The sequence below is a fragment of the Nerophis ophidion genome, linkage group LG22 (assembly GCF_033978795.1).
Source record: "Nerophis ophidion isolate RoL-2023_Sa linkage group LG22, RoL_Noph_v1.0, whole genome shotgun sequence".
Classification (NCBI taxonomy): Eukaryota; Metazoa; Chordata; class Actinopteri; order Syngnathiformes; family Syngnathidae; genus Nerophis; species Nerophis ophidion.
This window is the reverse complement of record NC_084632.1, coordinates 3857190-3884302: the sequence shown is the minus strand read 5'-3', so window position 1 is coordinate 3884302 and position 27113 is coordinate 3857190. Positions and strand designations below refer to the sequence as shown.

General features: G+C 39.4%; 2 protein-coding genes and 1 long non-coding RNA gene across 6 annotated transcripts in view; 2 read left to right on the top strand and 1 right to left on the bottom strand.

The window, feature by feature from the left end:
- LOC133540444 (uncharacterized) overlaps positions 1 to 21400 on the top strand; it is a 33015-nt gene extending 11615 nt beyond the window's left edge. Inside the window, exons 4-8 of one of the 3 annotated variants that reach the window (XR_009803636.1) lie at positions 7781 to 7895; positions 7966 to 8037; positions 12393 to 12463; positions 17431 to 17552; positions 21344 to 21400. This is a non-coding gene — a long non-coding RNA (uncharacterized LOC133540444). Of the gene's footprint in view, positions 1 to 7762; positions 7896 to 7965; positions 8038 to 12392; positions 13705 to 17430; positions 17553 to 21343 lie in introns of those variants that run through there. The other 2 variants (XR_009803634.1, XR_009803635.1) reach the window with 2 other exon arrangements.
- LOC133540443 (guanine nucleotide-binding protein G(I)/G(S)/G(T) subunit beta-1-like) overlaps positions 1 to 24214 on the bottom strand; it is a 50363-nt gene extending 26149 nt beyond the window's left edge. The window contains exons 1-4 of one of the 2 annotated variants that reach the window (XM_061883050.1): positions 24024 to 24214; positions 15243 to 15327; positions 3063 to 3180; positions 2864 to 2902 (exon numbers count right to left, since the gene is read on the bottom strand). In XM_061883050.1, the coding sequence (XP_061739034.1) occupies positions 2864 to 2902; positions 3063 to 3119 (96 nt within the window). In that variant the 5' untranslated portion in view covers positions 3120 to 3180; positions 15243 to 15327; positions 24024 to 24214. The remainder of the gene's footprint in view (positions 1 to 2863; positions 2903 to 3062; positions 3181 to 15242; positions 15328 to 24023) is intronic. The other variant, XM_061883048.1, reaches the window with a different exon arrangement.
- A 293-nt stretch (positions 24215 to 24507) lies between these two features.
- The window catches only part of actl6a (actin-like 6A), a 50307-nt gene continuing 47701 nt past the window's right edge, over positions 24508 to 27113 (top strand). The window contains exon 1 of the mRNA XM_061883047.1: positions 24508 to 24717. The gene's annotated coding sequence lies outside the window, so the exon portion shown is untranslated. The remainder of the gene's footprint in view (positions 24718 to 27113) is intronic.

Below are 27113 nucleotides of genomic sequence, written 5' to 3'. Positions count from 1 at the left end.
GTCCGTAATATCGCTTACGTGGAGTGATTTCTCCAGATTCTCTGAACATTTTGATGATTTTACGGAGCGTAGATGGTAAAATCCCTAAATTCCTTGCAATAGCTGGTTGAGAAATGTTGTTCTAAAACTGTTCGACAATTTGCTTACAAAGTGGTGACCCTCACCCCATCCTTGTTTGTGAATGACTTAGCATTTCATGGAAGCTGCTTTTATACCCAATCATGGCACCCACCTGTTCCCAATTAGCCTGCACACCTGTGGGATGTTCCAAATAAGTGTTTGATGAGCATTCCCCAACTTTATCAGTATTTATTGCCACCTTTCCCAACTTCTTTGTCACGTGTTGCTGGCATCAAATTCTAAAGTTAATGATTATTTGCAAAAAAAAAATAAAGTTTATGAGTTTGAACATCAAATATGTTGTCTTTGTAGCATATTCAACTGAATATGGCTTGAAAATGATTTGCAAATCATTGTATTCTGTTTATATTTACATCTAACACAATTTCCCAACTCATATGGAAATGGGGTTTGTATATATTACATGTTGTTCTGAATGTTACTACATGACATATATACTTACATCATGTATATAAAACCTTAATGGAGGTGTTTGGGTGTTTTTTAAGGGCTTTATAGGCGGAATACAGCGGCTCCTAATAGCAGACTTTTGATTGCATTTATTGAATATTTACAATACATTGAAAAAAATAACATCTTTCATAATGATTGTGAATGTTAGGCACAATTCCCCCCAAAAAGTTCACTTCCCCTTTAGGTTGAACAAATTAACCTTTTAATAGGGACCCAAACAAGTTTTGCATTAAATATTGAACAAGCAAGGCTTATATAACTTTAGTGACATGCAAAATCCAGTTTCAAATAATAATAATAATAATAATAAAAAAAATATCAATGGCTTATCAAATAAAATTTAAATAAAAATGTTATGCCTTTTTTCTATTTGCAATCTTCTGAGGTAAATATCAAATTTTTCCCACAGGATAATAATACATTTGAAAATAATGAATGAACCAAACATTCAAGCCTTGAAGTAGCAAGAGAAAATGCATGAATGAAACGTTAATTATTGCTCAGTTTGCTTGAAGTTTCCCAGAAGAGTTAGTGCTGCAAGGGGTTCTGGGTATTTGTTCTGTTGTGTTACGGTGTGGATGTTCACCCGAAATGTGTTTGTCATTCTTCTTTGGTGTGGGTTCACAGTGTGGCGCATATTTGTAACAGTGCTAAAGTTGTTTATACGGCCACCCTCAGTGTTACCTGTATGGCTGTTGAACAAGTATGCTTTGCATTTACTTGTGCGTGTGTGTGAGTGTAAAAGCCACAAATATTATGTGACACACTGTTAGTATGGAGGAATAGCGGACGTGACGACAGGTTGTAGAGTGACTAAATGCACGCCCCCAATATAGTTGTCCAGGTGGAAATCTGTAAAAATTCGGGAGAATGGTTGCCACGGGAGATTTTCGGGAGGGGCACTGAACTTCAGGAGTCTACCGGGGAAAATTAGGAAGGGTTGGCAAGTATGAGTATTAGCGGTGAATGCGGTGTTACAGCGGCACCGACGCTGTAGAACACCGGTGGGCCAACTCTAATGCTAAATTGATATTGCCTCAAGGGCCAAATTAAATTAAAGCTGCAAGCAGCGTTGGTCGGGTCCGCCTTTGGCCGCTGCCAAGCCCTGGTCTAAGTCAGACCTACATAGAGGTCTTTGTTTCATGTCTCTACGACATTCCTAACACAAGTTACAAGCAGTTTTGTCTGTTTTTTTTCCTAGGGGGCGCTAGAGCGCAATTTCGACTTTTGGGGTTTGGTTTTTTATTAGATGGCAATTTTCGCCAGTCCTGATGTGTGTGTAAAATTTGGTGAGTTTTGAAGCATGTTAAGGGGGTCAAATTACAGATCGGCGTTTCTGGATGTTGTTGATAAATGGCTTTCGCTTTGCATAGTAGAGCTTTAACTTGCACTTTGAAGCATTTTAAGGGGGTCAAATTACAGTTCAAAGAGGCAAAAATGACATTTCTTAGGAAACTTTGCGCAGGGGTTCTTTGAAGGCGCGTAAAATCAAAACCGGAGCAGTAATCAAAACTTTGTTGGATAGTTTTGATCAAAAGGGTTCAATCTCTTTCCTGTGCGAGCTTGAAGCCGTAACGACAAACGCACTCGGAGGAGTTTATGTTTGAAAAAGGTGACGGATTTTTACAAAACTTTTATTTTGAAGGGGTAATTTTTAACTTCCTGTTTATTTCTGCCGAAGGATATCAATTATCTAAATGTAGGTCTAAGTGAGACCTACATAGAAGTTTTTGTTTCATGTCTTTCCGGCATCCCCGGCATTACAAGCAGTTTTGTCTGTGTTTTCTTCCTCGAAGCAGTTTTTGCTGTGTTTTGATCAAAAATTGCGCAAGAGCGGAAGAGTGCAATTTTGAGTTTTTTGGGGGTTTTTTTTCATTAGATCACAATTTCTACCAGTCCTAATGTGTGTGCCAAGTTTGGTGAGTTTTGAAGCATTTCAATGGGGTCAAATTTCAGCTCAAAGAGGCAAAAATTGAATTTTTTGCAAAAATTTTGTTTTGAAGGGTTTTTTTTTCCAACTTCCTGTTGATTTTTGGCCTAGAAGGTAACAAAGACCTCTATGTATGTCTGACTTAGACCAGGGCTTGGCAGCGGCCAAAGGCGGACCCGACCAACGCAGCTTCCAGCTTTAATTTTACTTTTGGGTCCCGCGCCAAACTCAAAGGGAGAACTAAAAGGAAAAAAAAACATCTAAATATTGTATCGGTTTGGATTTTTCACTGGACGTCACTTGCATTCCCGCTTTGGAAAAGAGCAAAAGTTTCCTTACCTGTGACAAAGTGGAGTCGCTGCACGCCTTCCTGGCATCCTGCAAACAAACAAACAAGCGTGCTTTGACTGGGACCAGCGACACGTGCAGCGGGTCAATCACAGTCATTGTGCCGCAACGTCAAAAGGAGGTCGGCGTGCGTCACGGTGGCGCCTGGGACCGTGACGCACGCCGACCCGCCATCGCCGTGTCGCCGTACCCGGATGTGACTGCGGAGCTGCTCGGCCTCCTGCAGCAACTGTTCCAGCTCGCTCATAGTTCCTGGGATGTGTTGGGGTCACGCGCCAGGAAAACACACCTGCTTCAACGGCAGACACCTGCAGGGAAAGAGACATAAACAATACATTTAGCAGGTGGAGCGCTAAGAATAGAACAGGCATCAAACAAGCGGACTCCATCTTGATGGAGCAGGACGGGGGTCTGCCTCTTCAAACAAGCTCAGCATGCTTGGAAAAAGGCCATCTGAGCCTTGCTCTGACCTTCTGCCGAGACGTGTGATGCTTGGCGAGATCATTTCAGACTAGGCACCGTGCAGAGATGCCTAGTCGGCGGAAAACACACCTTTGGCGGCAGATGAACAAAGAACCATTCGCATCGGAATCGCAATTCTAAATTGATTCGTCATTTTCAAAAATCTAAAAAAATAAATTTAAATTAAAGCTGCAAGCAGCGTTGGTCGGGTCCACCTTTGGCTGCTGCCCCCGAGACCCACGGCCGGATAAGCGTTAGAAGACACCTTGGAGCCACTATTTTGAGAATCTAATGCATTGTGAAAGTAATGCAGTTGTTGTATTGAAGTGAAAATATCAAACTTCCTGTTGATTTTTGCTAAAGTATGTTGATTATTAAAATGTAGGTCTAAGTGAGACCTACATAGTGTTTTTTGTTTCATGTCTCTCTGACATTCCTACCGGAAGTTACAAGCAGTTTTGTCTGTGTTTTCTTCCTAGGATCAGTTTGTCCGTGTTGTATTCCTAGGGGGGCGGTAGAGCGCAATTTTGAGTTTTGAGGTTAGAGTTTTTCATCAGATCGCAATTTTTGCCAGACCTGATGTGGTTGTCAAGTTTGGTGAGTTTAGAAGCATTTTAAGGGGGTCAAATAACATCTCAAAGAGGCAAAAATGACATTTTTTAGGAGACTTTGCACAGGGGTTCTTTGAAGGCGCGTAAAATCAAAACCTGAGAACTTATCAAAACTCTGTTCTATACTTTTAATCAGAAGGGTTCAATCTCTCTCCTGTGCGAGTTTGAAGCCAAAACAACAAACGCACTCAGAGGAGATAATGTTTGAAGAAAGGTGACCGGTTTTTACAAAACTTTTGTTTTGAAGGGGGGATTGCAAACTTCCTGTTGATTTGTGTTGGGGGTTGTCAATCTATGAAATGTAGGTCTAAGCGAGACCTACATAGAGGTTTTTGTTTCATGTCTCTCCGACATTCTTACCGGAAGTTACAAGCAGTTTTGTCTGTGTTTTCTTCCTAGGAGCAGTTTTTTTCAGTGTTTTATTCAAAAATAGCGCTAGAGTGCAATTTTGAGCTTTGGGGTTTGGTTTTTTCATTAGATCGCAATACTCGCCAGTCCTTATGTGTGCGCCAAGTTTGGTGACTTTTGAAGCATTTTAAAGGGGTCAAATTACAGCGCAAAGAGGCCAGAATTGCATTTTTTGCGAAAAATTTATTTTGAAGGGGTTTTTGCCAACTTCCTGTAGATTTTTGCTGAAAGAAGTGAGTGTATGAAAATTGGGTCTAAGTCAGACCTACATAGGAGTTTTTGTTTCATGTTGCTATGACATTCCTAACAGAAGTTACATGCAGTTTTGTCTGTAATTTTTTCCTACGGGGCGCTAGAGCGCAATTTTCATTTTGGGGGATTGGTTGCTTAATATGTTGGGAAGGTTTGCTATACCGACGTGTGTGTCAAATTTGGTGAGTTTTGAAGCATGTTAAGGCGGTCAAATTACAGCGCGTAGGTGCGGAATAATAATAAAACACAGCAGTTTCCATAGGGTCCTTGGCCAAGGACCCTAATAAGATGCATTTTTGTTTATAAAAATGCTTTTTTCTAAATAGTTTTTTAGGCCATTTCCACACATTTAGAAGGAGCTTAACTAACCAGTTTTGAACAAGTTTCTTTAAAATTAAAAGTACCAATGATTGTCACTAGAGATGTCCGATATTCCGATATTGTCCAACTCTTAATTACCGATTCCGATATCAACCGATACCGGTATATACAGTGGTGGAATGAACACGTTATTATGCCTCATTTTGTTGTGATGCAGACTTATGTAAGCGTCAATATATACCTTGATGGTGCAGAAAAAAGACCATCTATTTTTTTAACCGATTTCCGAACTCTAAATGGGTGAATTTTGGCGAATTAAACGCCTTTCTGTTTATCGCGATGACGTCAGAATGTGACGTTGCCGAGGTAACACACCCGCCATTTTCATTTTCAACACATTACAAACGTCGGGTCTCAGCTCTGTTATTTTCCGTTTTTTTGACTATTTAAATTGGCACAAGATGTTATCGTCTCACAGCAGGGAAGTCTTTCATCAACACCTGCTTTTTAAGTCCTGAACAAGTCAACTATGTTTGCAGTGCAAGTTTTAGTGAAGACCACACAGATCCATCACAGTCATTACAATTACACTCAGGTGGAAATGATATTTATGTAGGCAGATCACATACATTAGACATGGTACTGTATGTACATCATGTCATCATGTATATCTAAAATGCATACAATCAATTAGCTTATTAGGTTGGTGTATAGTTAAGCAAGATGTGTTTTGATGTCACGTAAACTTGGCGACTGGAGACCTGTCAGTGAATGTTATCCTGCTTCTGAGCGACTGTATGGATTATCATATTACTTCAACTTTTCACTTTTTGGAGTGCATGAATATTGGCCCCTGGATTTACTTGGTCACTTGACACAGGACTTTGAGGGTCTTTTGAGGAGGAAATACTCTTGTGCTACAAACTTTTGTGTGGTGTTGTTTCCTTATTTGTCATTATACCAAGCTGATTATCAAATCCTCGTATTATTCACATGTGAATAATGCTGTATAATAGACTGTATTTATATTATTCACATGTGAATAATGTTGTATAATAGACTGTATTTCTATTATTCACATGTGAATAATGCTGTATAATAGACTGTATTTATATTATTCACATGTGAATAATGTTGTATAATAGACTGTATTTATATTATTCACATGTGAATGATGCTGTATAATAGACTGTATTTATATTATTCACATGTGAATGATGCTGTATAATAGACTGTATTTATATTATTCACATGTGAATGATGCTGTATAATAGACTGTATTTATATTATTCACATGTGAATGATGCTGTATAATAGACTGTATTTATATTATTCACATGTGAATGATGCTGTATAATAGACTGTATTTATATTATTCACATGTGAATAATGCTGTATGAGTTTGACTGTATATTTTTAACGTGTGAATAATGCTGTACAATAGACTATATTATTCACATGTGAATAATGTTGTATAATAGACTATATTATTCACAAGTGAATAATGCTGTATATTGGACTATATATTATTCACATGTGAATAATGCTGTATAATAGACTGTATTTATAATATTCACAAGTGAATAATGCTGTATAATAGACTGTATTTATAATATTCACAAGTGAATAATGCTGTATATTAGACTGTTTATATTATTCACATGTGAATAATACTGTATATTAGACTGTTTATATTATTCACATGTGAATAATACTGTACAATAGACAGTATTTTTGTTATTCACATGTGAATAATGCTGTATAATAGACTGTATGTTATTCACATGTGAATAATGCTGTATAATAGACTGTATGTTATTCACATGTGAATAATGCTGTATAATAGACTGCATTTATATTTTTCACATGTGAATAATGCTGTATAAAAGACTGTTTCTATTTTTCACATGTGAATAATGCTGTATAATAGACTGTATTTATCTTACACACACGTGAATAATGCTGTATATTGGACTATATATTATTCACATGTGAATAATGCTGTATAATAGACTGTATTTATAATATTCACAAGTGAATAATGCTGTATAATAGACTGTATTTATAATATTCACAAGTGAATAATGCTGTATATTAGACTGTTTATATTATTCACATGTGAATAATACTGTATATTAGACTGTTTATATTATTCACATGTGAATAATACTGTACAATAGACAGTATTTTTGTTATTCACATGTGAATAATGCTGTATAATAGACTATTTTTGTTATTCACATGTGAATAATGCTGCATAATAGACTGTATGTTATTCACATGTGAATAATGCTGTATAATAGACTGCATTTATATTTTTCACATGTGAATAATGCTGTATAATAGACTGTATTTATCTTACACACACGTGAATAATGCTGTATAATAGACTGTATTTATACTATTCACATGTGAATAATGCTGTATAATAGACAGTATTTTTGTTATTCACATGTGAATAATGTTGTAATATAGAGTGTATAATGTTGACATGTGAATGATTATGTATAATAGACTGCATTTTTGTTATTCACATGTAAAAAAAATACCTAAGTGTTTATTGTTTTCGAATTGTGGTGCTGAATTTCCCCCAGTGATCAATAAAGTACTTTCTATTCTATCTGTAGTCCAGATTTTTAACAGTCCCCTTGGGACCAATACCTAAAAACACAGATAGATCCCTACTCATTAATCCTATCAGCCATTTGCGGCCCGTAGCTAACTTGTCAGCGACTGGTGGTACATTTAAAAAAGAAAAACAATTAAAAGGGGAGAATGTTGACTAATAAGACAAAGGTGTGTGCACACATGTCTTAAATGTGTTATACTTGTATAGCCCTTTTCTACCTTCAAGGTACTCAAAGCACTATTCACCCATTCACACACACTGATGGCGGGAGCTGCCATGCAAGGCCCCATCAGGAGCGAGGGTGAAGTGTCTTGCTCAAGGACACAACGGACATGACGAGGTTGGTAGAAGGTGGGGATCGAACCAGGAACCTTCAGGTCTTTAAATATATCCACCCTTTCTGTCTGCAGTGCTTCGTCGTGCTTCTGACTGCTCTACTGGGATTTGTTTGTTGTCTGCGGTGCATGCAGCCTTTGCAAAAGGTAATTACTGCCACAAAAGGTAAGCAGCTGGTGACTTCTTGGTGCGGGCGGACACACCCACCCGACAATTAACTGTCGGGCGTGTCCACCTGACCTGGAATCTTTTAGCAACCTGTTATGCAAGGTCCCAAACTTCGGCTGCTGAAAGTTCTAAAATGTAGCTTACCACCATGAATGACTGCTTCTCACTTCTCTGCGAGCCCTTTGAGTATCTAGTTGATAGAAAAGCGCTATATAAATCAAATTCATTATTATTAGTTTTTAGCTTACAGTAATATAACCTGGTTGCTAAATTTGCAACCGTTTACTCCTGAGTCATACAACTTGGTACATGACACTTGTAAACTGTTAGCATGCAAACTTTAGCATTAAAGTGCTAACTTTTTCAGATAATGTTACACTTTTTCCCCAGCCATATACAAACCCCGTTTCCATATGAGTTGGGAAATTGTGTTAGATGTAAATATAAACAGAATACAATGATTTGCAAATCCTTTTCAAGCCATATTCAGTTGAATATGCTACAAAGACAACATATTTGATGTTCAAACTGATAAACTTTTTTTTTTTTGTGCAAATAATCATTAACTTTAGAATTTGATGCCAGCAACACGTGACAAAGAAGTTGGGAAAGGTGGCAATAAATACTGATAAAGTTGAGGAATGCTCATCAAACACTTATGTGGAACATCCCACAGGTGTGCAGGCTAATTGGGAACAGGTGGGTGCCATGATTGGCTATAAAAACAGCTTCCCCAAAAAATGCTCAGTCTTTCACAAGAAAGGATGGGGCGAGGTACACCCCTTTGTCCACAACTGCGTGAGCAAATAGTCAAACAGTTTAAGAACAACGTTTCTCAAAGTGCAATTGCAAGAAATTTAGGGATTTCAACATCTACGCTCCATAATATCATCAAAAGGTTCAGAGAATCACTCCACGTAAGCGGCATGGACGGAAACCAACATTGGCAACAGATGGCACTGTATCAAAAACCGACATCAATCTCTAAAGGATATCACCACATGGGCTCAGGAACACTTCAGAAAACTACTGTCACTAAATACAATTTCTCGCTACATCTGTAAGTGCAAGTTAAAGCTCTACTATGCAAAGCGAAAGCCATTTATCAACAACATCCAAAAACGCCGCCGGCTTCTCTGGACCCGAGATCATCTAAGATGGACTGATGCAAAGTGGAAAAGTGCTCTGACAAGTCCAAATTTCAAATTGTTTTTGGGAATATTCGACATAGTGTCACCCAGACCAAAGGGGAAGCGAACCATTCAGACTGTTATCGACGCAAAGTTCAAAAGCCAGCATGTGTGATGGTATGGGGGTGTATTAGTGCCCAAGGCATGGGTAACTTACACATCTGTGAAGGCACCATTAATGCTGAAAGGTACATACAGGTTTTGGAGCAACATATGCTGCCATCTAAGCGCCCCTGCTTATTTCAGCAAGACAATGCCAAGCCACATTCAGCACGTGTTACAACAGCGTGGCTTTGTAAAAAGAGTGCGGGTACTTTCCTGGCCCGCCTGCAGTTCAGACCTGTCTCTCATGGAAAATGTGTGGCGCATTATGAAGCATAAAATACGACAGCGGAAACGTACAACAAAAATAGGATATAATTCCACTTTCAAAGCTTCAACAATTAGTTTCCTCAGTTCCCAAACGTTTGTGGAGTGTTGTTAAAAGAAAAGTTGATGTAACAAAGTAGTGAACATGCCCTTTCCCAACTACTTTGGCACATGTTGCAGCCATGAAATTCTAAGTTAATTATTATTTGCAAAAAATAAATGAAGTATATGAGTTTGAACATCAAATATGTTGTCTTTGTAGCATATTCAACTGAATATGGGTTGAAAAGGATTTGCAAATCATTGTATTCTGTTTATATTTACATCTAACACAATTTTCCAACTCATGGAAACAGGGTTTGTAACTTGGAATGTGAAACAAGCTAACTGTAAGCATGCTTAACGTTGGCTTACTAGCATGCTAACATTAGCGTGGTATCTTTTTGAACTAATTTGGCAACTGTTAACTTGGTATGTGACACTTGTTAAATGTTAGCATGGAAATGATAGCGTGGTAGAAAGCTATCTTAAACAGGCTAACCCTGTCAAAGAGGCAGCTGCGGACTCTCTTGCCTCCTCCGACCGGCCGCCTCCGAACGTGGGATGCTTCCACCGTGGAGGAGGGGGAAAAAAAACAACCTCAGCCCGGCCCCAACGGCTGCCTTCGCTTCGCCTCGTTGAGAAATGTGGCTTCACTCAGAGACACTGGCGGTCACCACATCTGTGGCCACACCCCTCCGACTTTCACTAAAACACTAGTAACACAATAAGCAGATAAGGGATTTTCCAGAATTATCCTAGTAAATGTGTCTAATAACATCTGAATCGCTCTCCAGTCTAGTTTTTGTTTTTTTTCCCTAGTCCTTCACTCTCACTTTCCTCATCCACAAATCTTTCATCCTCGCTCACATTAATGGGGAAATCGTCGCGTTATCGGTCCGAATCGCTCTAGCTGCTGGTGGCCATGATTGTAAACAATGTTCAGATGTGAGGAGCTCCACAACCCGTGACGTCACGCGCACATCGTCTGCTACTTCCGGTACAGGCAAGGCTTTTTTATTAGCGACCAAAAGTTGCAAACTTTATCGTGGATGTTCTCTGCTAAATCCTTTCAGCAAAAATATGGCAATATCGCGAAATGATCAAGTATGACACATAGAATGGACCTGCTATCCCCGTTTGAATAAGAACATCTCATTTCAGTAGGCCTTTAAAGGCCGTTGCTATAGTTATTATCAATTGTGCTGAAGTTGCACTTTTCTATCTGGGCAAAGGGACCACTTGCAGTCTTGGACTGTGAGTCGTCTCGTATCAGTGTTTGTGTCCAGACCCGGCCTACTGACTGCCAGGGGAGAACATCGAGTACTGTAACACAAACAAAGTGGAGACAGGGCGATATCACGAGAGTCAGCACATTTCCATTTCTGAATGATCACATGTAGTATCTAACTGGGGCTGCAGAAATGGCACCCTTTCCTTCAGAAGCAGCCTCAGTGATGTAACCAGCGACCTCCCAAATAAATAGAAGAGCACGTGGGACTGTACCTTAGAGCGTAGGTTGGAACTGTGAATAAGTGTACAGCCCAATACATCCATTTTCTACCGTTTGTCCCTTTTGGGGTCGCAGGGAGTGCTGGAGCCTATCTCAGCTGCATTCTGGCGGAAGGCGGAATTATACCCTGGACAAGTCGCCACCTCATCGCAGGGCCAACACAGACAGACAACATTCACACACTAGGGACCGTTTAGTGTTGCCAATCAACCTATCCCCAGGTGCGTGTCTTTGGAGGTGGGAGGGGCCTATCCCCAGGTGCATGTCTTTGGAGGTGGGAGGAAGCCGGAGTACCCGGAGGGAACCCACGCAGTCACGGGGAGAACATGCAAACTCCACACAGAAAGATCCTGAGCCCGGGATTGAACCCAGGACTACTCAGGACCTTCATATTGTGAGGCACATGCACTAACCCCTGTGCCATCCATCCATCTTCTTCCGCTTATCCGAGGTCGGGTCGCGGGGGCAACAGCCTAAGCAGGGAAACCCAGACTTCCCTTTTCCCAGCCACTTCGTCTAGCTCTTCCCAACTTGTCCTGGGTCTTCCCCGTGGCCTCCTACCGGTTGGACGTGCCCTAAACACCTCCCTAGGGAGGCGTTCGGGTGGCATCCTGACCAGATACCCGAACCACCTCATCTGGCTCCTCTCCATGTGAAGGAGCAGCGGCTTTACTTTGAGTTCCTCCCGGATGGCAGAGCTTCTCACCCTATCTCTAAGGGAGAGATCCAAACTCATTTGGGCCGCTTGTACCCGTGATCTTATCCTTTCGGTCATGACCCAAAGCTCATGACCATAGGTGAGGATGGGAACGTAGATCGACCGGTAAATTGAGAGCTTTGCCTTCCGGCTCAGCTCCTTCTTCACCACAACGGATCGGTACAACGTCCACATTACTGTGCCACTATTGAATTAAAAAAACCCATAAAAATAGCAGTTATGTACTTCACAAAAAAGGTGAAATAACTGAAAACATGTTTATATCGTAGTTTCTTCAAAGTAGCCACCCTTTGCTCCGATTACTGCTTTTCACACTCTTGGCATTCTCTTAACGAGCTTCAAGAGGTAGTCAACTGAAATGGCTTTCACTTCCCAGGTGTCAGAGTTTTGATGCGTTCAGTGACAAAATACTATATAAATAGTCATGAAACTAAAGAAAACACATTCAAATGAGATAGTTTGTCCAAACATCCCTAGTCTTCAGTCTTTTTTGTCCCTACTCAGGACAAACCAAGGTGGCGTCGACATGACCAGGAGTCCCAACATCCAGATCGTCGAGGAAATAACCCTGCCTGGTGAGTCCAGTAAGACTGGTTAGCACCACTTCCTTCCTGGCAGCCATTCAATGAGCGTTAATTATATAAGACAGGACAACTATGAGGAAAATACACTTACATAACAACGTACAGTCGGGACGTAAAAAAAAACAACGCTGTATTGACAAATTTCCCACGATTAAGATGACTGTAAAACCCCGATTGAGAACCGGTGACACTGCATGCTAGCGCCAGCTTAAATGCTACCGGAAAAAACGAGAAACATTAACGCCTTTTCCCTTTGAAGTCTAAACCTGTACCAGCTGAATGTGTTCAGACTGTGTTGTCTTCAGGCAACCTTTTTGGCTGAGAAAGCCATGAAGGCCAAATATTTAAAAAACTTATTTCCGTGAGAGCCATATAATATTTTGGTAATACTTTGATATCTGCGGGCTATAGAGCGTTTTCCGTTCGGGCTCCAGTACTCTGGAATGCCCTCCCGGTAACAGTTCGAGATGCTACCTCAGTAGAAGCATTTAAGTCTCACCTTAAAACTCATCTGTATACTCTAGCCTTTAAATAGACCTCCTTTTTAGACCAGTTGATCTGCCGCTTCTTTTCTTTCTCCTATGTCCCCCCCTCCCTTGTGGAGGGGGTCCGGTCCGATGACCATAGATGAAGTACTGGCTGTCCAGAGTCGAGACCCAGGATGGACCGCTCGCCTGTGTATCGGTTGGGGACATCTCTACGCTGCTGATCCGCTTGAGATGGTTTCCTGTGGACGGGACTCTCGTTGCTGTCTTGGATCCGCTTGAACTGAACTCTCGCGGCTGTGTTGGAGCCACTATGGATTGAACTTTCACAGTATCATGTTAGACCCGCTCGACATCCATTGCTTTCGGTCCCCTAGAGGGGGGGGTTGCCCACATCTGAGGTCCTCTCCAAGGTTTCTCATAGTCAGCATTGTCACTGGCGTCCCACTGGATGTGAATTCTCCCTGCCCACTGGGTGTGAGTTTTCCTTGCCCTTTTGTGGGTTCTTCCCAGGATGTTGTAGTCGTAATGATTTGTGCAGTCCTTTGAGACATTTGTGATTTGGGGCTATATAAATAAACATTGATTGATTGATTGATTGATTGATATGGGGAACATATTCACCATTAATTAATTGCTTATTAACATGCAAATTCGTAACATATTGGCTCTTAATTTGTCATGTTTAAGTACTTATTAATACCTTTTTCTGCATGGCCTTATTTTACAAGCAGTAAGCCATTAACTAAGAGTTTTCCCTCAATAACCTCAGAATTATTGCCTATTAGTAACCCAAACCCTTATATGGTCCCCTAGTGTCCAAATAACTCTTAATTAAGTCTTTGTTACTTAGAATATGTTCCCCATACTAAAGTGTTACCAATATTTTTAACACTGAATACAACTAAATGGGCGCATTTTTAAGTTAGACTAACATTTTTAGAGTATAATAAGTCTCTTATTCTTTTTAATAACATTGTTATTCTGAAGCTAACCAATAATAAATGAAATACTTCTTACCATTAATGCGACTTCTTGGATTGATGGAATAAAATGCATGAGAATGTTTTTAATTTTGAACGTTGTTTTTAACCCTGTGATTACCAGCGAAATCATTTATTACTTATCGTGTTAAGCAATGTCAGTTAAGATTTATCTGAGAGCCAGATGCAGTCATCAAAAGAGCCACATCTGGCTCTAGAACCGCAGGTTCCATACCCCTGTCTTAAGGCCTACTGAAAGCCACTACTAGCGACCACGCAGTCTGATAGTTTATATATCAATGATGAAATATTAACATTGCAACACATGCCAATACGGCCTTTTTAGTTTACTAAATTGCAATTTTAAGTGTCCTGTTGAAAACGTTGCGGAATGATGACGCATGTTTGTGACGTTATTGGTTGGAGGCGACATATTAGCCCAGCACCACTTGCGGCTAAAAGTCGTCTCTTTTCATCGCGCAATTACACAGTATTTTGACATCTGTGTTGCTGAATCTTTTGCAATTTGTTTAATTAATAATGGAGACGTCAAAGAAGAAAGATGTAGGTGGGAAGCGGTGTAATGCGGCCGCCTTTAGCAACACAAACACAGCCGGTGTTTCCTTGTTTACATTCCCAAAAGATGACGGTGAAGCTTTACTATGGAACAGTCAAGCAAACATGGTTCCCCACCACAGAGAAGTCAAAGTAGAAATTTGGAGGTGGGAAGCTTTTAGACTTTAGCCACACAAACACACGGTGTTTCCTTGTTTAAAATTCCCGCAGGTGAAGCTTTACTATGGATCAGAGCGGTCAAGCGAACATGGTTCCCGACTACATGTCAACCGGCGGTTTTCGGTGAAAAAATTGTGGAAATAAGTCGTCTCTTTTCATCGCGCAATTACACAGTATTTTGGACATCTGTGTTGCTGAATCTTTTGCAATTTGTTTAATTAATAATGGAGACGTCAAAGAAGAAAGATGTAGGTGGGAAGCGGTGTAATGCGGCCGCCTTTAGCAACACAAACACAGCCGGTGTTTCCTTGTTTACATTCCCAAAAGATGACGGTGAAGCTTTACTATGGAACAGTCAAGGTTCCCCACCACAGAGAAGTCAAAGAAGAAAGATGGAGGTGGGAAGCTTGTAGACTTTAGCCTCACAAACACACGGTGTTTCCTTGTTTAAAATTCCCACAGGTGAAGCTTTACTATGGATCAGAGCGGTCAAGCGAAGATGGATCCCGACTACATGTCAACCGGCAGTTTTCGGTGAAAAAATTGTGGAAATAAGTCGCCTCTTACCGGAGATCAGCGGAGCCAGCGACCTCCTGCAGCTGCCGTGACTTCTCTCAGAGACTCTGGTGTCAAAACACCCGTGGCCACACCCCTGCGAATTTAAGGTACTATTTAACTCACTAAAACACTAGCAACACCATGAATTGATTAACGTGGACCCCGACTTAAACAAGTTGAAAAACTTATTGGGGTGTTACCATTTAGTGGTCAATTGTACGGAATATGTACTGAACTGTGCAATCTACTAATAAAAGTATCAATCAATCAATCAAACACAATAAGCAGATAAGGGATTTTCCAGAATTATCCTAGGAAATGTGTCTAATAACATCTGAATCGCCCTTTTTTTTTCTTCTAGTCCTTCACTCTAAATTTCCTCCTCCACAAATCTTTCATCCTCGCTCAAATTAATGGGGAAATTGTCGCTTTCTCGGTCCGAATCGCTCTAGCTGCTGGTGGCCATGATTGTAAACAATGTTCAGATGTGAGGAGCTCCACAACCCGTGACGTCACACGCACATTGTCTGCTACTTCCGGTACAGGCAAGGCTTTTTTTAGCGACCAAAAGTTGCGAACTTTATCGTCTATGTTCTCTACTAAATCCTTTCAGCGAAAATATGGCAATATCGCGAAATGATCAAGTATGACACATAGAATGGACCTGCTATCCCCGTTTAAATAAGAACATCTCATTTCAGTAGGCCTTTAAAGGCCGTTGCTATAGTTATTATCAATTGTGCTGAAGTTGCACTTTTCTATCTGGGCAAAGGGACAACTTGTAATCTTGGATTGCGAGTCGTCTCGTATCAGTGTTTGTGTCCAGACCCGGCCTGCTGACTGCCAAGGGAAAACATCGAGTACCGTGACGCGAACAAAGTGGAGACAGGGCGATATCACGAGAGTCAGCACATTTCCATTTGTAAACAAAGTTCAGATGTGAGGAGCTCCACAACCCGTGACGTCACGCGCACGTCGTCTGCTACTTCCGGTGCAGGCAAGGCTTTTTTATTAGCGACCAATGTTGCAAACTTTATCATCGATGTTCTCTACTAAATCCTTTCAGCGAAAATATGGCAATATCGCTAAATGATGAAGTATGACACATAGAATGGACCTGCTATCCCCGTTTAAATAAGAACATCTCATTTCAGCCAGACAGGAATAATGAAAACAGGAAGTGAACTCCCCTGACGTCATATAAACAGGAAGTGATGCACCCCAAACCCGTTTTTTGTTAATTTACCATTTCAAAAAGCAGTTTGAAACCTTCACAAATTAAAACCGAATAAGATAGATGTATTTAAACAGTTAAATAGGAACACATTGACTTTATAAGAAGACAAAACAAAGATGTAATATTTCTTCTGATAATGAAAGTACACTGTGTGTAAATCTAGTCATTTTATTTTTGAAATAAAACTTGGTCAAAAGAGTTGAGTGAGTGCAGGATTTCCCGCAGCGTTTTGTTGTTAAGGCGGCCGCCTCAACAACACAGCGTTTAAGTCTTAACAAAAAACAAACAATAAAAAGTTACCATGAATTGATTAACGTGGACTTGTTGAAAAATAAAACAATATTGTAACCCTGAAACAGGCTCTCATGTCGGTGCTTGGTGGTCTGAAGAACCCCCAGGAGGGCAAGCCCTAAACTATCCATCCATCCATTCATCCATTTTCTACCGCTTATTCCCTTTTGGGGTCGCGGGGGGCGCTGGCGCCTATCTCAACTACAATCGGGCAGAAGGCGGAGTACACCCTGGACAAGTCGCCACCTCATCACAGGGCCAACACAGATAGACAACATTCACACTCACATTCACACACTAGAGCCAATTTTAGTGTTGCCAATCAACCTACCCCCAGGTGCATGTCTTTGGAAGTGGGAGGAAGCCGGAGTACCCGGAGGGAACCCAAATAAATCACTTCTTACCCTTAATGCAACTTCTTGAACAGGTGCGGTAGAAAAAAGGATGGATGGATTCAAATGCATGAGCATGTTTTATATTTTGAACGTTATTTTTAACACTTTGGGTACAAGTGGAATTATTCAACTTAGACAAGTTAAAAAACTTATTGGGGTGTTACCATTTAGTGGTCAATTGTACGGAATATGTACTGTACTGTGCAATCTACTAATAAAAGTTTCAATCAGTCAAAGTCTTATCAAGCTTCTCTGCTTATTTCTGCCTCTGCAGCACTCAGCATTGTCCCACCCACACAACCATCTGATTGGTTACACGCAGAGAGGTAACAGCCAATCAGCAGTGTGTATTCAGAGCGCATGTAACGTTGAGAGACCAGAAAAGGTGTTTCGCAGGTAAGGCAGCGGACTCTTCCCAAATGATAAAAAAACACCTGCCAGTCAACTACTATTGTGAATTGAAGTGAAGTGAATTATATTTATATAGCGCTTTTCTCTAGTGACTCAAAGCGCTTTACATAGTGAAACCCAATATCTAAGTTACATTTAAACCAGTGTGGGTGGCACTGCGAGCAGGTGGGTAAAGTGCCTTGCCCAAGGACACAACGGCATTGACTAGAATGGCGGAAGCGGGAATCGAACCTGCAACCCTCAAGTTGCTGGCACGGCCACTCTACCAACCGAGCTATGCCGCCCCTATTAACATCACTATGAGCCCGTTGACGTTCTAGAAACATAAGCGGCAGCTCAGCTCGCTCGCAGTCCTTTAAGTGAAGGCTAATTACCTTTTAGTGTAACGTTAGCTCAACGTGCGATGTGTGTGTGTGTGTGTGTGTGTGTGTGTGTGTGTGTGTGTGTGTGTGTGTGTGTGTGTGTGTGTGTGTGTGTGTTACGGAAGGCAAAGCCCTGTCTGTCTGAGAGAAAGACAAGCAATATAAATTATGACTTACTTACAGTAAGTCATAATTTGACTTTGTAAGTCAGGGGTCTGGAACCTTTTTGGCTGAGAGAGCCAAGAAGCCAAATATTTCAAAATGTATTTCCGTAAGAGCCATATAATATATATTTTTAACACTGAACACAACTAAACACGTGAATTTTTAAGTAAGACCAACATTTCTAGAGTATAATAGGTCTCCTAGTCCTTGTAATAACATTGATATTCTGAAGCTAACTGTGGAGGGGGCGTGGCCCGCGGGTCTGCATCGAGACCTCGAAATCAGCGACAGGTGCGTAGATGGCCCAGCTGGGCCTTGTTATCTAATCACCTGTCGCTCTGTTATAAGCAGCAGCCAGGAGGAGAGACAGGGTTGGGGATGGAGCCAGAGCGCGAGCGAGAACGAAAGAGAAAAAGACAATTGCTGGAAAGCAACTGAGAGACTTATTGAAAAATAAAACAATATTGTAACCCTGAAACAGACTCTCATGTCGGTGCTTGGTGGTCTGAAGAACCCCCAGGAGGGCAAGCCCTAAACTAACCAATAATAAATAAATCACTTCTTACCCTTAATGCAACTTCTTGAACAGGTGCGGTAGAAAAAGGGATGGATGGATTCAAATGCATGAGCATGTTTTATATTTTGAACGTTATTTTTAACACTTTGAGTACAAGAGGAATTATCCAATACTTATCGTGTTAAGCAGTGTCAGCTCAGATTTATCCGAGAGCCAGATGGAGTCATCAAAAGAGCCACAGGTTCCCTACCCCTGTTGTAAGTCATTATTTTAGTATCTCAGGTAACTAGGACTGTTTTGTTTTTAATTTCCGGTGAAAAATATCAAGATATATATATCGTATATTACCATTCAGCAAATGGAGCGGAAAACACAACCGAAAGTTGTAGGCTTCTTCACGCGACGAAGCCGGCCTACTTCACCACAGTCTGTAGTCTACTGCCATTCGGCCATATTTGCTTTAGCATCGCCGGTAAAATGTGCGGACCAAACGATCGGAAGTTTCGCATCTTGTGACACTGGAGCAACTTAAATCCATCCATCCATCATCTTCCGCTTATCCGAGGTCGGGTCGTGGGGGCAACAGCCTAAGCAGGGAAACCAAGACTTCCCTCTCCCCAGCCACTTCGTCTAGCTCTTCCCAGGGGATCCCGAGGCGTTCCCAGGCCAGCCGGGAGACATAGTCTTCCCAACGTGTCCTGGGTCTTCCCCGTGGCCTCCTACCGGTTGGACGTGCCCTAAACACCTCCCTAGGGAGGCGTTCGGGTGGCATCCTGACCAGATGGCCGAACCACCTCATCTGGCTCCTCTCCATGCAAAAAATAATTTAAAAAAAACCCACAACCTTAAAATGTGGGATAAAAGAGCAAAAAGGTGAAGTTTAATGAGAAAAATTGCAATGTTGACTTTGTTTACACAAAGCTGCAATCTAGGTATTTGTTGTCATTTAAAATGGTCTTTGCTCAAAAAATAATAATGAATCAAAATCAATGTTATGAATTATTGACTTAGTTAAGCCTCAAATGACTAAACATTAAATTTTACACTTTGACATTTTTGGCCGTGAAATATCGCATATTTTTGTGTTTTTGCCATAAAAAACTGGGTTTTCTTTGACAAAAAAGGGCATTAAACATAATTTGTTTAACTTTATATTGATAGGCAGGTCTGAAGTTGATCAAGAGACTTACGTGTTGAAAGTAAAACCAAAAATGTTCTATTTTTAAAGCCCAGTTGGATCCCTGAGAATTTTAGTGGGATTGTTTTAAACTGTCATTACTTGAAAAATAATAATACAACATTTTTGTTGTGAATTATTGACCTATTTAAGGCTCCAATTACTTCACATCAAATATTACACTTTGGCATTTTTGGGGGCTGAATAGGCTGAACAGTTTGAAGTTGGAATGGTTTAAATTGGGTGAAAAATGTGGAAGGTAGAGTGCGCCGAAATCTGGAGAAGAAGAATAAGTACAATAAGAATAAATAGATACATTTTTGGTGTAGAAAACCATTGATTGATTGAAACTTTTATTAGTAGATTGCACAGTTCAAGTACATATTCCCTACAATTGACCACTAAATGGTAACACCCCAATACGTTTTTACTTTTTCAATTCATGGTAAACCATATGTGTGAATGATTCAGAGCATTTACACCAGTTGTCCCCAACCACCATATATATATATATTTATTTATTTTATTTTATTTATTTTTTTCATTAAATCAACATAAAAAATATACACACTTACAATTAGTGTACCAACCACAAAAACCTCCCTTTTTCATGACAAAGGAAAAAAAAAAAAAAGCCCCCCCCCCCGGACAAATTGACCGGCCCGCAGATACAAAAAGGTTGGGGACCACTGATTTACACAATAAGAAAAATAGATGAATTTTGGTGTAGAAAACCATATGAAAACAATAATAAACAATAATAATAATAATAATAATAATAAATAGATTAATTTTGGTGTAGAAAACCATATGTGTGAATGCTTTGGAGCATTTACACAATAAGAATAATAACAAATTGATGAATTTTGGTGTAGAAAACAATATGTGAACAATACGAAACAATAAGAATAAGAATAAATAGATGATTTTTGGTGTAGAAAAACCATATGTGTGACTGCTTCCAAGCATTCACACAATAAAAATAATGACAAATAGGTTGATTTTGGTGTAGAAAACCATATGACGACACTAAGAAACAATAAAAATAATAATAAATAGATGAATGTTGGTGTAGAAAACCATATGAAAACAATAATAATAATAAATTGATTAATTTTGGTGTAGAAAAACCATATGTGTGACTGCTTCCAAGCATTCACACAATAAAAATAATGACAAATAGGTTGATTTTGGTGTAGAAAACCATATGACGACACTAAGAAACAATAAAAATAATAATAAATAGATGAATGTTGGTGTAGAAAACCATATGAAAACAATAATAATAATAAATTGATTAATTTTGGTGTAGAAAACCCTATGTGTGACTGCTTCGAAGCATTCACACAATAAGAATAATGACAAATAGATTGATTTTGGTGTAGAAAACCATATGACAACAATAAGAAACAATAAAAATTATAATAGATGAATTTTGGTGCAGAAAACCATATGACAACAATAAGAAACAATAAAATACTAAGAAATAGATTAATGTTGGTGTAGAAATCCATATGTGTGAATGCTAATGTCACCCTTTTCTTATCTTTTTAAGGAGCGCTGTAACCGGCTGATCCGTCGGCGGTCTCGTCTTGTCCCCCCCCCCTGTAAGGTATGTCTTCTCTTAGCGAGACTGTGCCGAAAATGTAATTTCAGTTCTGATGTGTCTTGTACATGTTGGAACGGACAAATAAAAATTATTCTGATTCTGATTCACACAATAAGAATAATAGATTGATTTTGGTGCAGAAAACCATATGACAATAATAACAAAAAATAGATTAATTTTGGTGTAGAAAACCATTTGACAACAATAAGAAACAATAGAATACTAAGAAATAGATGAATTTTGGTGTAGAAAACCATATGTGTGACTGCTTTGGAGCATTCACACATTAATAATAATAATACACATATTAATTTTGGTGTAGAAAACCATATGTGTGACTGCTTTGGAGCATTCACACATTAATAATAATAATACACATTAATTTTGGTGCAGAAAACCATATGACAACAATAAGAAACAATGATGATAATAATATAGATGAATTTTGGTGTAGAAAACCATATAACAACAATAAGAAACAATAACATACTAAGAAATTGATGAATTTTGGTGTAGAAAACCCATTTGTGTGAATGCTTTGGAGCATTCACACAATAATAATACATATATTAATTTTGGTTCAGAAAACCATATGACAACAATAAGAAACAATAAACTACTAAGAAATAGATGAATTTTGGTGTAGAAAACCATATGTGTGACTGCTTTGGAGCATTCACACATTAATAATAATAATACACATATTAATTTTGGTGCAGAAAACCATATGACAACAATAAGAAACAATGATGATAATAATATAGATGCATTTTGGTGTAGAAAACCATATGACAACAATAAGAAACAATAACATACTAAGAAATTGATGAATTTTGGTGTAGAAAACCATATGTGTGAATGCTTTGGAGCATTCACACAATAATAATAATACATATATTAATTTTGTTTCAGAAAACCATATAACAATAAGAAACAAAATACTAAGAAATATATGAATTTTGGTATAGAAATCCATATGTGTGACTGCTTTGGAGCATTCACACATTAATAATAATAATACAGATATTAATTTTGGTGCAGAAAACCATATGACAACAATAAAAAACAATGATGATAAATGGATTATTTTTAGCGTAGAAAACCATATGACAACAATAAGAAATAATAACATACTAAGAAATGGATTAATTTTGGTGTATAAAACCATAGGTGTGAATGCTTTGGAGCATTCACACAATAATAATAATACATATATTAATTTTGTTTCAGAAAACCATATAACAATAAGAAACAAAATACTAAGAAATATATGAATTTTGGTATAGAAATCCATATGTGTGACTGCTTTGGAGCATTCACACATTAATAATAATAATACAGATATTAATTTTGGTGCAGAAAACCATATGACAACAATAAAAAACAATGATGATAAATGGATTATTTTTAGCGTAGAAAACCATATGACAACAATAAGAAATAATAACATACTAAGAAATGGATTAATTTTGGTGTATAAAACCATAGGTGTGAATGCTTTGGAGCATTCACACAATAATAATAATACATATATTAATTTTGGTGCAGAAAACCATATGACAACAATAAAAAACAATGATGATAAATGGATTATTTTTAGTGTAGAAAACCATATGACAACAATAAGAAATAATAACATACTAAGAAATGGATTAATTTTGGTGTATAAAACCATAGGTGTGAATGCTTTGGAGCATTCACACAATAATAATAATACATATATTAATTTTGGTTCAGAAAACCATATGACAACAATAAGAAACAATAGAATACTAAGAAATAGATGAATTTTGGTGTAGAAAACCATATGTGTGACTGCTTTGGAGCATTCACACATTAATAATAATAATACATATATTAATTTTGGTGCAGAAAAACATATAACAATAAAACAACGATGATAACAATATAGATGAATTTTGGTGTAGAAAACCATATGACAACAATAATAAACAATAAAATACTAAAACTGATGAATTTTGGTGTAGAAAAACCATATGTGTGACTGCTTTGGAGCATTCACACATTAATAATAATAATACATATAATTATTTTGGTGGAGAAAACCATATGACAACAATAAGAAACAATAAAATACTAAGAAATAGATTAATTTTGTTATAGAAATCCATATGTGTGAATGCTTTGGAGCATTCACACAATAAGAATAATAACAAATTGATGAATTTTGGGGTACAAAACATGTGTGTGAATGCTTTGGAGCATTCACACAATAACAATAATAATAACTACATCAAAACCATATGAGAACAATAGGAAACAATAAGAAAAATAACAAATAGATGAATTTTGGTGTAGAAACCCGTTTTGGAGTAATCACACAATAATTACTGCCTCCACTTGGTATGGGGTCGATACCAACATTTGCAGTCCGTATCGCCCACCCTTACTGAAAGGGGTTGGGAAGCCCAGATTGTGGATGTTATGTATGTTAAATTAGTCGGCTTAAAATGACATTTTTGCTGTGCGACAAGACCAAAGGGTGACTGCCGAAGCAGGAAAAAAACATATTATTACAATGTTGTTACAGATGTAGTAACATGATATTTATTATGATTGTCGCCAGATATGTAATATCATGATATTGCACACAGCGCGTCCTTACCTGGATCTGCCTTATTTCCCCCCGCTTCTTGTGCTCCCGTGTCCCGCCGGGCTGTTGTCAAACGACGAGCAGACTAGAAGGTGTAAAGGAGGGCTAAAAGTGTGTCTCACGGCGCGGTGTGGAAGTTCCCAGCTGACGCCGCTGTGGGCACATTTGTCCAAGAATGTCCCCGAGCAAGCTAATCACCACACCCATGGAAGTGGGAACATGGCAACAGTCCACACGCACGGGGGTGCGCTGTCGGAAATTATGTGCCCTTTTTCTTTATCTCACCATAAATTAACATTCAAACAAACAGTAGTTACAATTATAGAGTACGTTTTTCATTTACGTGTATTATTCTTTCAATAATCAGATGTCATGTTGCTCATGGGAATAACTAATAAATAAAATGTCCCCCCCCTGTCAGGAAATGGTATAGTCCGACAGCTCGCCGACTTTAAAAAGGAAGCGCCAGGATACCGGAAGCGAATCATAAACAAACAAAATTGCTTAAAAACGGCAAGTAAGATAAATGAAAGTGAAGCCTAAATTTTCAAATTTGCTTAAATTTTTACAATTATCAATCAAATATTGGAGAATGATTAAGAGTACAAAAGCCCTTAAATTGATATATTTGTTGATGTCACAACAAGGCTTGGACGTGGATTGTTTCCTCGATGCAGATGAGAATCAGCACGAGTGCGGCGTGGACGTGAGTACATGGTTGTTTATTTAATAAACAACAACAAAAAGCGCCCACAATGGAGGAAGAAACTTGGCTAAACAGTACAATCCATCCATTTTCTACCGCTTATTCCCTTTTGGGGTCGCGGGGGGCGCTGGCGCCTATCTCAGCTACAGTCGGGCGGAAGGCGGGGTACACCCTGGACAAGTCGCCACCTCATCGCAGGGCCAACACAGATAGACAGACAACATTCACACACTAGGGCCAATTTAGTGTTGCCAATCAACCTATCCCCAGGTGCATGTCTTTGGAGGTGGGAGGAAGCCGGAGTACCCGGAGGGAACCCACGCATTCACGGGGAGAACATGCAAACTCCACACAGAAAGATCCCAAGCCTGGATTTGAACCCAGGACTGCAGGACCTTCGTATTGTGAGGCTCTTTCAACGTTCTGGATTGCCTACCCCTGCGTTAGTGGAAAAGCGGCAAAGGAGTGAAAGCAACAGAGATGTTGAGTACATGGTTGTTTATTTAATAAACAAACAACAAAAAGCGCCCACAATGGAGGAAGAAACTTGGCTAAACAGTACAAACGTGAAACAAAAACACTTGCTCGATTGCCATGAATGAACTATGAACAGAAACAGCACGATGGCATGACTATATACAAACAAAACAAAACTAGCACAATGGCATGAATACATAAACTTACACGGCATGGAACTGTGGACGAGGGTGTGAAGCTTGGGTGCAGCATGGGTAGGGTGCGTTCGAGTGTGAAGATCCCAGGACGAAGACCAGAAAAAGAGTGACTTAAATAGCTGTGATGATTAGTGAAAACAGGTGAGGCTGAGAACAGGGACGTGACATGACAGGTGAAAAGTAATGAGTTGACATGGAAACAAACAAAACCAGGAAGTGCAAAACGTGACTGAATGTCCAAAAACTAAACATAACTTACAGGCGTGACAGTTAAAAACATTTAAAACAGGGGTCTCAGACACGCGGCCTGCCAAACGTTATATTGCGGCCCCCACCTTAATATTAAAGTTTAATGTTAGCGCGGCCCGCAAGTTTTATATGAATGGCGCTTGACAGCGTTGTGCTATTTGGGTCCAAAATGGCTCTTTCAACGTTCTGGGTTGCCTACCCCTGCGTTAGTGGAAAAGCGGCAAAGGAGTGAAAGCGACAGAGACGTTGAGTACACGGTTGTTTATTTAATAATCAAACAAACAACAAAAAGCGCCCACAATGGAGGAAGAAACTTGGCTAAACAGTACAAACGTGAAACAAAAACACTTGCTCGATTGCCATGAATGAACTATGAACAGAAACAGCACGATGGCATGACTATATACAAACAAAACACAACTAGCACTGTGGCATGAATACATAAACTTACACGGCATGGAACTGTGGACGAGGGTGTGAAGGTTGGGTGCAGCATGGGTAGGGTGCGTGCGAGTGTGAAGATCCCAGGACCAAGACCAGAAAAAGAGTGACTTAAATAGCTGTGATGATTAGTGAAAACAGGTGAGGCTGAGAACAGGGACGTGACGTGACAGGTGAAAAGTAATGAGTTGACATGGAAACAAACAAAACCAGGAAGTGCAAAAACGTGACTGAATGTCCAAAAACTAAACATAGCATGACCAAAACCAAAACATAACTTACAGGCGTGACAGTTAAAAACATTTAAAACAAGGGTCTCAAACACGCGGCCTGCAAAACGTTATATTGCGGCCCCCACCTTAATATGAAAGTTTAATGTTAGCGCGGCCCGCAAGTTTTATATGAATGGCGCTTGACAGCGTTGTGCTATTTGGGTGCAAAATGGCTCTTTCAACGTTCTGGGTTGCCTACCCCTGCGTTAGTGGAAAAGCGGCAAAGGAGTGAAAGCGACAGAGCCGCTGCCATGGAGACGAGGGTTTTCTTACCTGCCTGGCTGCAGTCACACAGCGACACCTGTCCGTCAGTAATAACAGTCCCCGATAACCTGGACCAATTCATACCGTTAGTTTTTTTTTATTGTTTAATTTGCAGTGCCTCACACGATAAACACTATATGTATTTCTATATGACGCCGGATAACACTCCAGGAGCCGTCACTTTTTTGCTCTTGCTATCCAGGTACTTTCCCAACTATTACCCGCCGACCGCCATGTTGCATTTTTTTAAAGAAATCTTTTCTTGCGGCCCAGCCTCACCCAGACTCCGCGTCCAGGGGCCCCCGGGTAAATTGAGTTTGAGACCCCTGATTTAAAGCTATCTAGACCTTTTTTAAAATTATTATTATTATTATTATCATTCAGTTCAGTTCAGTTTCAGTTTATTTCAAACATGCATACAATACAATGTAATGCATCACATAATTCCAGTTGTTTCAGTACAGCGCGTCCGAAAAGGAGTAGGAAGAAGCTGAGC